Source organism: Oryx dammah, unplaced genomic scaffold (assembly GCF_014754425.2).
Source record: "Oryx dammah isolate SB20612 unplaced genomic scaffold, SCBI_Odam_1.1 HiC_scaffold_11032, whole genome shotgun sequence".
Lineage (NCBI taxonomy): Eukaryota > Metazoa > Chordata > Mammalia > Artiodactyla > Bovidae > Oryx > Oryx dammah.
In genome coordinates, this window is record NW_024080426.1 from 584,523 (window position 1) to 597,446 (window position 12,924).

General features: G+C 33.5%; 1 protein-coding gene across 3 annotated transcripts in view; it reads right to left on the reverse strand.

The window, feature by feature from the left end:
- The window catches only part of LOC120860170 (lysine-specific demethylase 6A-like), a 175,251-nt gene that overhangs the window by 60,333 nt on the left and 101,994 nt on the right, over positions 1 to 12,924 (reverse strand). For 2 of the 3 annotated variants that reach the window (XM_040235963.1, XM_040235962.1), the window contains exons 9-13: positions 8,321 to 8,414; positions 6,462 to 6,588; positions 2,538 to 2,636; positions 2,193 to 2,412; positions 947 to 1,102 (exon numbers count right to left, since the gene is read on the reverse strand). In XM_040235963.1, coding sequence (XP_040091897.1) covers positions 947 to 1,102; positions 2,193 to 2,412; positions 2,538 to 2,636; positions 6,462 to 6,588; positions 8,321 to 8,414 — 696 coding nt within the window. Of the gene's footprint in view, positions 1 to 946; positions 1,103 to 1,556; positions 1,692 to 2,192; positions 2,413 to 2,537; positions 2,637 to 6,461; positions 6,589 to 8,320; positions 8,415 to 12,924 lie in introns of all 3 variants that reach the window. The other variant, XM_040235964.1, reaches the window with a different exon arrangement.

Here is a 12,924-nt window from a genome sequence, read left to right on the forward strand (position 1 = left end):
AATTAAGTAGCTGGAGGCAGGAACTTCAAGGACCCTTTAAAACCTATACACCCCATCCTCTCATAATTCTTAAATTTCAAATATATGAATATATTACTTCTTTTTTAAAAAGTAGAAAACATAAATGTATCACGATTTCTATTCCTTTGGAAAATGTAGGCTCATTACACTTATGTACATATTAACTTCATTTACTGCCATTCAATTTTAAGAATTAATACCCAACAAAAGCTGAAAGCTTACTGCTTCCACTATGTTAAAACATGTGATTAAAACTGTCCAAAGAGTATTTCATACCTGTAATTTCTGTGGTGTCAAACACCATGAATCAACTTGTTCCTCTACTGAAGTATATGATACAGTGTGACCACTATGTCAGTTCTCAGAACTATTCTCAGGAAAATTTATTTTAAATTAAAAAATATTTGATTAAATTCATACACCAATAGTTACAACTCATGAGATACTAAATGACTAGCAATTGGAATATTTACAGATAAACAAGGCTTATGTTTTAAAAGCATTAAAAAAATTAATGCATAACCTATTTGGAAAATTATACATCTAAAAAGTCATTTATTCTTTAACTCCTCCTTAAAATGTATGTTCATCTGAACCGTGACTCAAAGATCTAACAGACTGTCCATTATATTCAACACTCTATTTTAATGTCCATACAAAGTGGTCGTAAAAATGTATGTTAAATTCAGAACAGCAGGGAAATGATTAAAATGTCTTCATGAACATAAAGTTCTCCCTACTTCCTATATTTAAATGATGCTACAATTTCAGGAGAGGAAATACTGCTTATAATGGCTTAAAAAAAAAACCCTTTTAACTCTCTGAGGAACAAATAGTTAAAATATAAGATAGGCACAACTTCAGAAGACTTAAGACTTTCATTTCTAATTGAAATCTCCCATTTCTCTGAAAAATTTATATATACCTTTGCTGGACTGGATATTCTTTTCCTCTTGGCAGGACTGGACAGGTCATCTACTTCACTACAGGTAAACATATGTACTGGCAAGGGCTGTTGTGAAATTGGTGTTTCATTGAGGCCTAATATAGGTTCACTATTTGGATGATGAGCTTTGTAAGCCTAAGGATCACAGAGGTAAAAAAAAAAAATATGGTTCTATATATTCTTAATTCATGCGTTCAAATTATAAAACCTGATGAATTGCTTACTTTCCAAAACTATGTAACATCATGGATTGCAATTGAAAATCAAAGTCAAGTTTCATCAATGGAGAATGTGCATCTTATTTTTAAAAACTTACTTTTTAAAAAATTAAATAAAATACTGTATGAAAGTCCCTTAAGAAATCCCTTTTGAAATCATAAAATTATACAAAAGTTTTAAACTACCCCAAGAATCTTCCCATATCAGAGGAAGTTTTATTTTGATCTAAAGTCCCTTAGTAGTAAAATTGAAAGGAATTTATTTTAAAAAAAAAAAGCCAATTCTGCACTTAGTAATTTAGATCTGATCACTACAGATTGGACAGAACCCTTAAAGCTGGGCACCTACAGAAGATAACCCAACTTCTCACCTGCTGTGCTGTGTTCATGGCACCCTGCCTGGAGGTAAGCTCTGCGGGTATTGGTAGGCTCCATGCCTCCTCAATACTAGGAAGCAATTTAGTTTTATTCTGTAGACTACCTTGTGGAAGGTTACACAACTGAGCCTAGGAAAAATTATGTAAAAAGCAAATTTAACACAGGACTACTTGAGTAAGAGCAAGTCCACTAAAACTTCCTCAATTTATAGGTATTTTTTAAAGAAAGCAGATTATAAATCTGGGGTTTCAGATATATGCTAAAGAGGATAACTAAAACATACTTTCAAGAATAGGAAAAAAGCTAAGCTGTTTTTCAGAATTCTCTTGGATACCTTGTGAAATTCCACACAAGAGTGAAAACAACTGTGTTCTTTTCTCTAAAATGTTATAACTTAAAAATGTAGATAGCACACAAAATAACGCAAATTAACATGAATCAGAAAAAGTAAGGATGCAAAAAACTTTCAATATAGTATTATCTTAAAGTGAAAAGCAGTATCATCATAAATATCAAAACTATGGAAATAAATTATTGACATCAAACAAAATTAGACAAACTTTCCAGCCACCCTCCTCTCCCAGGTATTTATGGAAATGTCTTTAAAATATGCTACTTTAAGAATTTACCTGTAAAACTTTAATCCTTCCTGTGAGCATAGAGGTATTACTGCAACTTTTGCTTCTAGTTGCATTTAAGTAGCATTTAATGGCATCTTGAGGTTGGTTACAGGATTCATACAGAGTGCCCAGGTCCATCCATGCTGCTGCATGTCCATGGTCCAATTGTACAGCACAAATATAGGCCTGTAATGCATCCATAGGCTGATTTTGTTGCTGATAGAGCACACTGAAAAGAGAAATAAAGTTTACTAAAACTGACTGTGTGTAACATTAATACATGCATACAGATGAAGGTTCAATAAACAGGGATATCAATTAAAGCATTATAAACTTAACACACACAAGCCTTACCCTATTGAACACCAGGTATCTGCACTTGCTTCTGACTTATCAATAGACTGCCTATAAGATATAAAAGCATCCTGAACCTTTCCGATACTTGAATAGCACCTGAAAGAGGGAAGGAACAAGGTAGATATAGATATACAGTTTAAATGTATTTATATTTCCACAAACACTTAAATAACTATATTACCTTGTCAAAATGATGTATATGTAAAGGGAAAATACTTGTTAATCAAGATATGTGCTTATACATAGTGATTTTAATGTACATTATAACTGCTATTAAATTAACTTTCTGTCTTATGATTGCAAGCAAATGTTATATAACGTATTCTTTTCAAACCATTACAGCCAGAAATGGCAACCCACTCCAGTGTTCTTGCCTGGAGAATCCCAGGGATGGGGGAGCCTGGTGGGCTGCCGTCTATGGGGTCACACAGAGTTGGACACGACTGAAGTGACTTAGCAGCAGCAGGAGAAGAAACTTAAATACAGAGCTCTTTTATATGCACTTTAAACTCAAGCTTCTTACATTCCAAGAATATGAGTTAAGTAACAGAAATTAAATGTTGATAGTGACCTCAATTGGCACATCCGAATTTTTCTTTCTGAACTTAAACAATGACAAACATTTCTTAACTTATGAACAACATAAAACTGAGATATAGTTAATATTAAAACAAACACAATAAAGGGTACAAATAAGCCTAAAGATTGGCTGATTTGTGGGCTGACAAACATCAGAAAGGCTAGTAAAAGAGACAGAGACAGCAATTTCAAAGAATGCATACAACCTTAGAGTCTTGCGGCAGAATTAAAACAGGAACAATAATGCAAACAAGGATAGACATTAGAAACAGTATGAATATTAACAGATAGAAAAATTTTTTTAACAAGAGTATTTTAATGATCAGACAAATGCTGTATGTATCTCCTGCTTTATTTAATGTTAAGAGAACTGAAGCACTAAGTAAAGCTGGGTTTTAGCTCTTTCTGCTACATGAATTATTATGTTACCTTGAGAAAATACTTCCTTGAATTCATGTCCCCTACTTGCAACATGAAACGGTAAAATAAGTTGCTGTCTGATCATTCCTAATTTTTTCAGTTTTCTGCTTGTGTCAGACTCTAACACTTTCATTACCAGTGTTACTACTGTACTGCAACATCCCTATCTCAATTTAACAGACACATCTCAATCAAGAAACAGTAATAATATGAAATACAGCCTTGGACACAGAGGTAACACCATTTTTTAAATACTAGATCATCAAATCTCTATAAATTTTACAGACATTGAGATCCTCATTCAGAGCTTCGGTAAGTTTTTTTCATCTAACTAACTATGGTTACAGTGGGTTTCCTGCTGCCTATGGTTACTCTCTCAGAGAAGGCAATGGCATCCCACTCCAGTACTCTTGCCAGGAAAATCCCATGGATGGAGGAGTCTGCTGGGCTGCAGTCCATGGGGTCGCTGAGAGTTGGACCCAACTCAGTGACTTCACTTTCACTTTCCAGTTTTATGCATTGGAGAAAGAAATGGCAACCTACTCCAGTGTTCTTGCCTGGAGAATTCCAGGGATGGGGGAGCGTGGTGGGCTGCCGTCTATGGTGTCGCACAGAGTCGGACACGACTGAAGCGACTTAGCAGCAGCAGCAGCATGGTCACTCTGAACTCAGAGAGTTGGTGATGGACAGGGAGGCCTGGCGTGCTGCGGTTCATGGGGTTGCAAAGAGTCAGACATGACTGAGCAACTGAAGTGAACTGAACTGATGGTCACTCTCTAGTTGTGGTATCTGGGCTCCAGGGTGAGTGAGCTCACTAGCTGCAGTGTATAGGCTTAGTTTGGTTGTTCCATGGTATGTGAGATTATCCCAGACCAGGGATCAAAATTATGTCCCCTGTACTGGCAAGCAGATTACTACTGGAGCACCAGGAAGTCCTTCAATAAGCTTTAAAATATAATTTGTCAGAAATGTGATTCCGTTTTCTATCAGTAAAGTCAATTAGAAGCAACATATCAAAAGGCAGCAGGGAAAAGAAACAAAATTATGGGAAAAAACTAATATTAAAAATAAATGCTGTCTAGGGACTTTCCTTGGAGAAGGCAATGGCACTCCACCCCAGTACTCTTGCCTGGCAAATTCCATGGATGGAGGAGCCTGGTAGGCTTCAGTCCATGGGGTTGCTAAGAATCGGACACGACTGAGCAACTTCCCTTTGACTTTTCACTTTCATGCATTGGCGAAGGAAATGGCAATCCACTCCAGTGTTCTTGCCTGGAGAATCCCAAGGACGGGGCAGCCAGGTGGGCTGCTGTCTATTGGGTTGCACAGAGTTGGACACGACTGAGGCAACTTAGCAGCAGCAGCAGCAGCAGGGACTTTCCTGGTGGTTCTGTGGCAAACACCACCCTGTGCTGCCAATGCTGGAGGCCTGGGTTTGGCCTCAAATCAGAGAAATAGATCCCACATGCTGCAACTAAGACCCTTGACAGCCAAATAAATAAATATTCTTTTAAAAATAAATAAATGCTGTATAAAATGATCATCTTTGGCTCAAAAGAACTATTATGTAATTGAGAAATCAAGACTGGGGTCCATATTGGTAGAAAAAACATTAAAAAGCAGAACATATATTGTTTTAAATTCAGACAACCTCAATTAATTCCTCTGTAGAATACTGCTTTTCCCAAAGAGATGGGAAAGTATATCTTTACTAAAATGAAGATTTTAAACATATTTCTTTACATGTATTGTACATGACTGTGATTAAACAGAAACAACAAAAGGATCCCTTATATAAAGAGTCACATACAATGTAAATGACATTATGCTACAGATTTTTATCTTGCATCAAAAGGAAAAAAATATCCTTTGTCATATTCTTTTAAAAATCTAAATTCGCAGGAGTGCTAATAAAAAAACCTAATATTATGTGTCACACTCCCCTCTTTCTAAAGATAAACCTCTTTTAAAATCACCCCATTAAGATAAATTTTGCACAAAGGTAAAAATTATATTAGCTCCAAAAGCAAAAACTACTTAGTTCACTTATTTCATTTACTAAATGGTTGACTGGTAACAACAAATGGAAATGGAAGATAAGAAAGATTCAGCTTATCCCGTAGGATCTTTAGCAGAGGAGAAAACACTAAGAAGGAATTCAAACTAGACTTTTACAAGCCTAGAGGAGATTAGAAAAACTCTATAATGAAAGTAGCTAACTTTGATTATTAAACAAAATTAATCATGAATGAAATTTTTTAAAAAGAAATTATTTTAATAATAATCTAAATATAAGTATACTTCCTTTTTAAAAGAAAAAGCCACTAAAATTAATATTAACACAAAACCTAAATGTGAATTAACCTTTACATAAAGAAACAAACTCAATGTCAATAAGGGGCAAATTTACAGTCAAACCAAGACAATTAAAGTTAAATTTATAATATTGAAAAAAGTAACTGATATATCTAATCCAATCCATTCATTAACCAGTGGAAAATTCCAACTTCAAATGGTTTAGACTTTTTAATATGCTAGACACAATCATCACATAGAACAAAAATGAATTTCTCTGTTAAATAAATACATTTTAAAAATGATAAAAATGATAGAGGAAACACAATTTAAATACTGAACAGAAAAACAATATCCCAATTATCACATGACAAAATTCTTTAAAACTCTTTGAAAACTAGTATTAACTCAAGTTACAAGACAATGTGAAATGAAATCTAATAAGCAGAATAAGAATTCTTCAGTAAAAGCACCTAATTCAGAATGATCTGAAATGATCAAATTTACCTCCCAAAAATCTGTTACAATGTTTTTAAAATAAACTGCCACTAAGGATATTATAGATTACATTAACATTTTATATCATAAATCATCTCTAGATAGCACAACCCAAGAGTCTGGTCTCACCTGCCAAGGAAATACCAAGACTGGCCAGAATTAGGATCTGCCTCCAATGACTTTTGGAGATACTGAATAGCACAGCTTTCCTTGGTAGCTTGGTCTCCTAATAGATCCACGTTATGATGCATCCATCCTATAATTAATCAAGTGGAAGCCATTTACCCATAATTCAACCACTCTTCTAGCCTCAAGAAAATCATGAAGCACACAAATACCCTTCTTGTATATTTATTTACTTATCTTGAATCAAACTTTCCTAAATTTCGAACTATCGAAGGTAGCTACAGGAAAATCCATTTTACTAAAAGGGATATAATCAACAGAGGGAAACTTAAAACATCTAGGGTACTACATAGAAGTCACACACAGATAATCCTTTTCTGAATTTAATTTGGAAAATAAGATATTGATTTATAAGCCAAAAAGTATAAAGAGAATTAATTTACTTATTCTTCAAAGGTTGAAATATTTTGAAAACAATCTAGTAAGTCCATGTTCATCTCTCAGGAATAAATGAAACTAAAAATATTCAAAGATAAATTATTAAAAGGAAAACCTTACCAAAGATCCTACACTTTACTTGCATTAATTATTTTCAAAGCATCCTAAACATATCATCAAAACCAAAATATTTCTAAAGCTATATGAATATGTAAATTAAAAACTGGTTCCAAAACAGATAAAAGCAATACAGCATTTGAATAATGAAAAAGTAGAAGTTATAGCAGCAAAGACAATGGAAAGATTGGACCATGAAAAAAAATGTTAAACACTTAACACAAATGGAAATATAGTGCTTCATCTGTCAGTCAAGTTATAAAATTACCTTTGCAAAAGTATATACAACCTAGGCAAAAGTACGACTAATTGCTTTTGACATTATAGGCAAAATACTGCCATTTCAAAAATACATTATCACAAGTTCATTAAAATTTAGAAACTATTTGCTCAAAAACAAATACTGAAAAAAAAGCAAATTTTAAAAACCAAATCTAAACATTAAATATATACATGATAAATAACTAACAAAATGAATTACTGCAGAGTATTCTTACTATCATGAAAGTAGTAGTAATATATTACATTATTTCTAAGCACCAAACTTTTGGTTTTTAAACATGAATGTAACAAGTAGCTACAGAAAATAAATAAAATATTCTTTCATTTTTAGGTGACACAGTTCCATTACGACATATAATAAAACACCCTATGAAAACAAGCTCACAGCACTTAACTAACATTTGAATTATTTTAACTCATTTAACTTCACAGAGTGCTTATAATAAGCACATAGGAATGTTCAAACCTCTTCTAGAGGCCAATTACTAAAGAAGAATGTTGAGAACTTAAAAGGAGTGGACTGGACCACTGAATCTAAATTATAAGAGGAAATATGCTAGATGGGTCAGCAAGATTCCCTGGAGGAAATGGCAACCCACTCCAGAATTTTGCCTGGGAAATCCCATGGACAAACTATGGGGTCACTGAGTCAGATACAATTGAATGATTAAAACAAGCAAATAAGGAATAAATACATTAACTCTTAACCAAAAACTATGAGGTCACTGAGTCAGACACAATTGAATGATTAAAACAAGCAAATAAGGAATAAATACATTAACTCTTGACCAAAAAAAAAAAAAAAAGAGAGAGAGAGAAAGAAGTACATTTACAATAGGAATATTTATAATATAAAATACTCACTTAAAATACAATCTCAATACACATCACAATTAATTCTAAAACACAGGAGTTTAGTGAAAAGTTATTTTTAAGCAGAAGAATTAAAACTGTTCTACCCATGCCCACCAAAATTTTAATAATAATGCATTATGTAATAAAAAGTAAAGTAAACTTTTATGTACCTAACTGTTGTAAAACAGTTGCTTTTACTTGTGCAGGTAGGTTTTCTGTCTGTAAAAGCTGTTCATAAGCTTCCTTCGCAGAATGATACATTCTCTAAAGAGCAGAAGATTTCAGAAAAAAAGATACATCATTACTGCAACAGAAAAAAGTTAACACAGATACAGAAAACAAACTAGTGGTTACTACTTGGGAGAGGGAATGGAGGAGGGGCAAAATAGTGAATTAAACGGGTTAGGAGGGACAAACTATTGTCTATAAAAGAGGTAAGTACAAGGATGTATTATACACCTAGGGAATTTAGTTGATATTTTACAATAAATTAAAACGCAATGAAATCTTTAAAAATTGGAGTATCTATGTTGCATATATTCCATATATAACATCAACTATACTTCACCTAAAAAAGCCTTTAAACATAGAATTAATGTTTCAACTAATAAACTGGAATAAACACTCATACATATGTTATACACATCATAAAATTTAGCAGTATATGATTCAGACAATAATATTTTTAAAGTTTCCATTATGAAAATAAGAGTTCTAATTCATTAACTGAATATTTAACTCTGCATCACCAACTTTCAAAATAACAGCTAGTAAAACTACACTTCAATCTAATATAGTATCAGTAAAATATGGTAATTATAACATTTGCTGTTTTCCACAACTTACGGGGGGAAAAAAATCACCTTTAGACATTACTTAATAACATTCACAAAGCTGTAGAACTATCCTACAAGCAGATGGATAATTAACCTGGAAAGACTTTCAAAGATACGCACATTTTATTAAGCAAATACAAGAAGTGCTACTACTATTCTTTACAAAGTCTAAGAGGAAAAGTAGTAAATTTAATTTGCATTTTAAAATATACTGCTTTAATAGAAAATGTCCTTGGAAAATATTTATAAGCCATGAGGTATTCAAGACATAACTTTCCATAGACATGATAAACAACATTCATATTGAAGGTACAAGCAAATTTACAAATGAGACCACTGCCCACAGTTCTCCTTCAAAAATTACTGTAAGACTAAAATCTTTTATCACCACTGTGATGTTTAACTCAACTGTTCCAAAACAACATAAAATGATAATAAAAGAAAATCCAAAGTATGGTGTCCTTAAAACATACGTGGAAAAGCCCGATAGACATTTTTACCGTCTTAAACAAAAAAGAAAAAGATGGTGAAGTCATTTCAAAGACATATTTTATTAAATAACATTTCTATTTTTCAAGTATTTATTTATTTGGCTGCGCTGGGTATTAGTTGTGGCACATGGGATCTTTGTTGCATCATACAAGATCTTTTGCTGTTCATGGGATTCACTAGTTGTGGCACAAAGACTTGGTTACTCCATGGATAGGGAGGTTGCCCATAGGGAACCTCAGTCTCCTGTTCCCTGACCAAATATAACCAGTGTCACTTGCAATGCAAGGTGGATTCTTAATCACTGGACCATCAAGGAAGTCCCAAGGACACCATATTAAGTAAACAGAACAATTAAATGTATAAATTGGGGCTAAAAACAGTTTTTACTCTAAACTAAATGAGACATGGAAAGAAGGAAGAAAAGAAAACCCTACACTTTTTCTCTCTCAAATACACACATACACATAAGAATGCCATAGTTTTAACACAGACAGCAAACCAACATTCAGAAAGCAGCCCACTAACAAGGATACACAGTTGCCAAGCATAAACATATAGTTAATAAATTAAGCAGGATACAAAATTAACAAGCAAAAATCAGTTGAACCAAGCTGATAGCAATCAGAGGAGGACACTATAAGGATCATGTATGTTAGCCTTGTGGAGTGTGTAATTATAGCAGAACATAAAAGTATTAATACACAGCAGGAAAAGCAATGTATACTTCCTATGGAAATGGAAGTATAACAATATGTAGGAATTGCTGTTACCAATGCAACACAAACATATACACCTGTTGCAGATCTTTCACTCACAAATATCACAAACACTGATTTTTTTTTTAATTCTGAAACTTAATAAACTTAACAGGTGGAGGTAGTGGTTTAGTCACTAAGTCATGTCTGACTCTTGTGACCCCAAGGGGTGTAGCCTGCCATGCTACTCTATCCATGGGTATTCTACAGGCATGAATACTGGAGTGGGTTGCCATTTCCATCTCCAAATACACTTAATAGGACATTCATCTTTTACTTCAAGAAAAATGATTTAATTCATCAGTGTTTAACTTTTTAAAAAGTTCCATTCTTGCAATAATAGTTTTATTTGATGTTACTGTTACACATGGAAACATCCATCTGTGCCAGTTGAAAAATAGAAACAATTTTGAGAAAGACTTTAGTGAGTGCCTGAATAAGTTTTTTGATGTATGTAATAAAAATGTTTCTGATGTATTTCTGAAATGTTAATAGGAATAAAAAAGTTTAACAAACAACTATCATGCTAATTACACATGGAAATGATTCCACAATATATACTAATTATGTTGTATACCTTAAACTAGTACAATGTTATTTACCAATTATATACAAATAATATTGGAGAAAAAAATCAACTGTATTTTGATATATTAACAGAGGATAATTCAAAAAGGAAATTAAGGTAACAAGTCAACTTACTGTACCACTAAGAAGAAAATCAACTTAAAATTTGCCAAATATGTAAAAGATTTAATTTTCTTTATCCATTCATCCGTTACGATTGTTTTCACATACTAGCTATTGTTAGTAGCGCTGCAGTGAATACAGGAAAACTAGTATCTCTGAAATCTTGAATTTAAACTTTTTTTGAATAAACACTCAGAAGTCTGAATAATGGCTATGATACTTTAAAAAAAAAATTTGATTCTATGATACTATTTTTAATTTTTGAGGCCTCTTCATACTGTTTTTCTGTACCTGCTGTACCACTCTGCCTTCCCACCAATAGTATGGGAAGTAATTTCATTTTCTTAACAATACTTGCTTTCTTATGTTTTTTGATAAAAGCAGTAATATGTCTTATACAAAGTATAAAACATTTTTAAAGATATAATGCACTTTTAATAGATGATAATATAGGGTAAACATAACCTTCATATGCACTGGGAAACCAAAAAACCCATGAACTTGCTTTGGTGCAATACTCGCTTCTTTGCACTGCTTTGAAATTGAAACGAAAATATTTCTAAGGTGTTTCTATATTAAGATAACACTTCCTGAGGCAATTTAAGGATTCAATATCTCTATTAAAACCCTGCTGCAATTTGCAGATATTTTAAAAGTGATCCTAAAGTTCATATGCAGGGAATTTCAAAAGACCTCAAACAATTAGTGAAGTAAAAATGAACAAAAATTTAAAAACTTAATATTATCTTGGATTAAAAGCTACAGTTTTCTTCATCATAGACTATGTCTTTATTTTTTCATTCATCATTACAAAATTTCAGAAATAATTCAAATATTTTCTCACAAATAACAGAAACAAAATGTGGCATACATATATTAATATAATACATATAATTAACCTAATACTTAGGAAGCATCACTACGAACAAAGCTAGTGGAGGTGATGGAATTCCAGTTGAGCTGTTTCAAATCCTGAAAGATGATGCTGTGAAAGTGCTGCACTCAATATGCCAGCAAATTTGGAAAACTGAGCAGTGGCCACAGGACTGGAAAAGGTCAGTTTTCACTTCAATTCCAAAGAAAGATAATGCCGAAGAATGCTCAAACTACGACATAATTGCACTCATCTCACATGCTAGTATAGAGATGCTTCTAATTTCTGTTTTACTGACTATGCCCAAGCCTCTGACTCTGTGGATCACAATAAACTGGAGAATTCTGAAAGAGATGGGAATACCACCTGACCTGCCTCTTGAGAAACCTGTGTGCAGGTCAGGAAGCAACAGTTAGAACTGGACATGGAACAACAGACTGGTTCCAAATAGGAAAAGGAGTACATCAAGGCTGCATATTGTCACCCTGCTTATTTAACTTATATGCAGAATACATCATGAGAAATGCTGGGCTGGATGAAGCACAAGCTGGAATCAAGATTGCTGGGGGAAATATCAATAACCTCAGATATGTAGATGACACCACCCTTATAGCAGAAAGTGAAGAGGAACTAAAAAGCCTCTTGATGAAAGTCAAAGAGAAGAGGGAAGAAGTTGGCTAAAAGCTCAAGATTCAGAAAACTGATATCATGACATCTGGTCCCATCACTTCTTGGGAAATAGATGGGGAAACAGTGTCAGATTTTATTCTGGGGGGCTCCAAAATCACTGCAGATGGTGATTGCAGCCATGAAATTAAAAGATGCTCACTCCTTGGAAGGAAAGTTATGACCAACCTAGACAGCATATTCAAAAGCACAGACATTACTTTGCCGACAAAGGTCTGTCTAGTCAAGGCTATGGTTTTTCCAGTGGTCATGTATGGCTATGAGAATTGGGAATATAAAGAAAGCTGAGCACTGAAGACTGTGGTGTTGGAGAAGACTCTTGAGAGGCCCCTGGACTACAAGGAGATCCAACCAGTCCATCCTAAAGGAGATCAGTCCTGGGTGTTCATCGGTTGGACTGATATTGAAGCTGAAACTCCAATACTTTGGTCACCTTATGC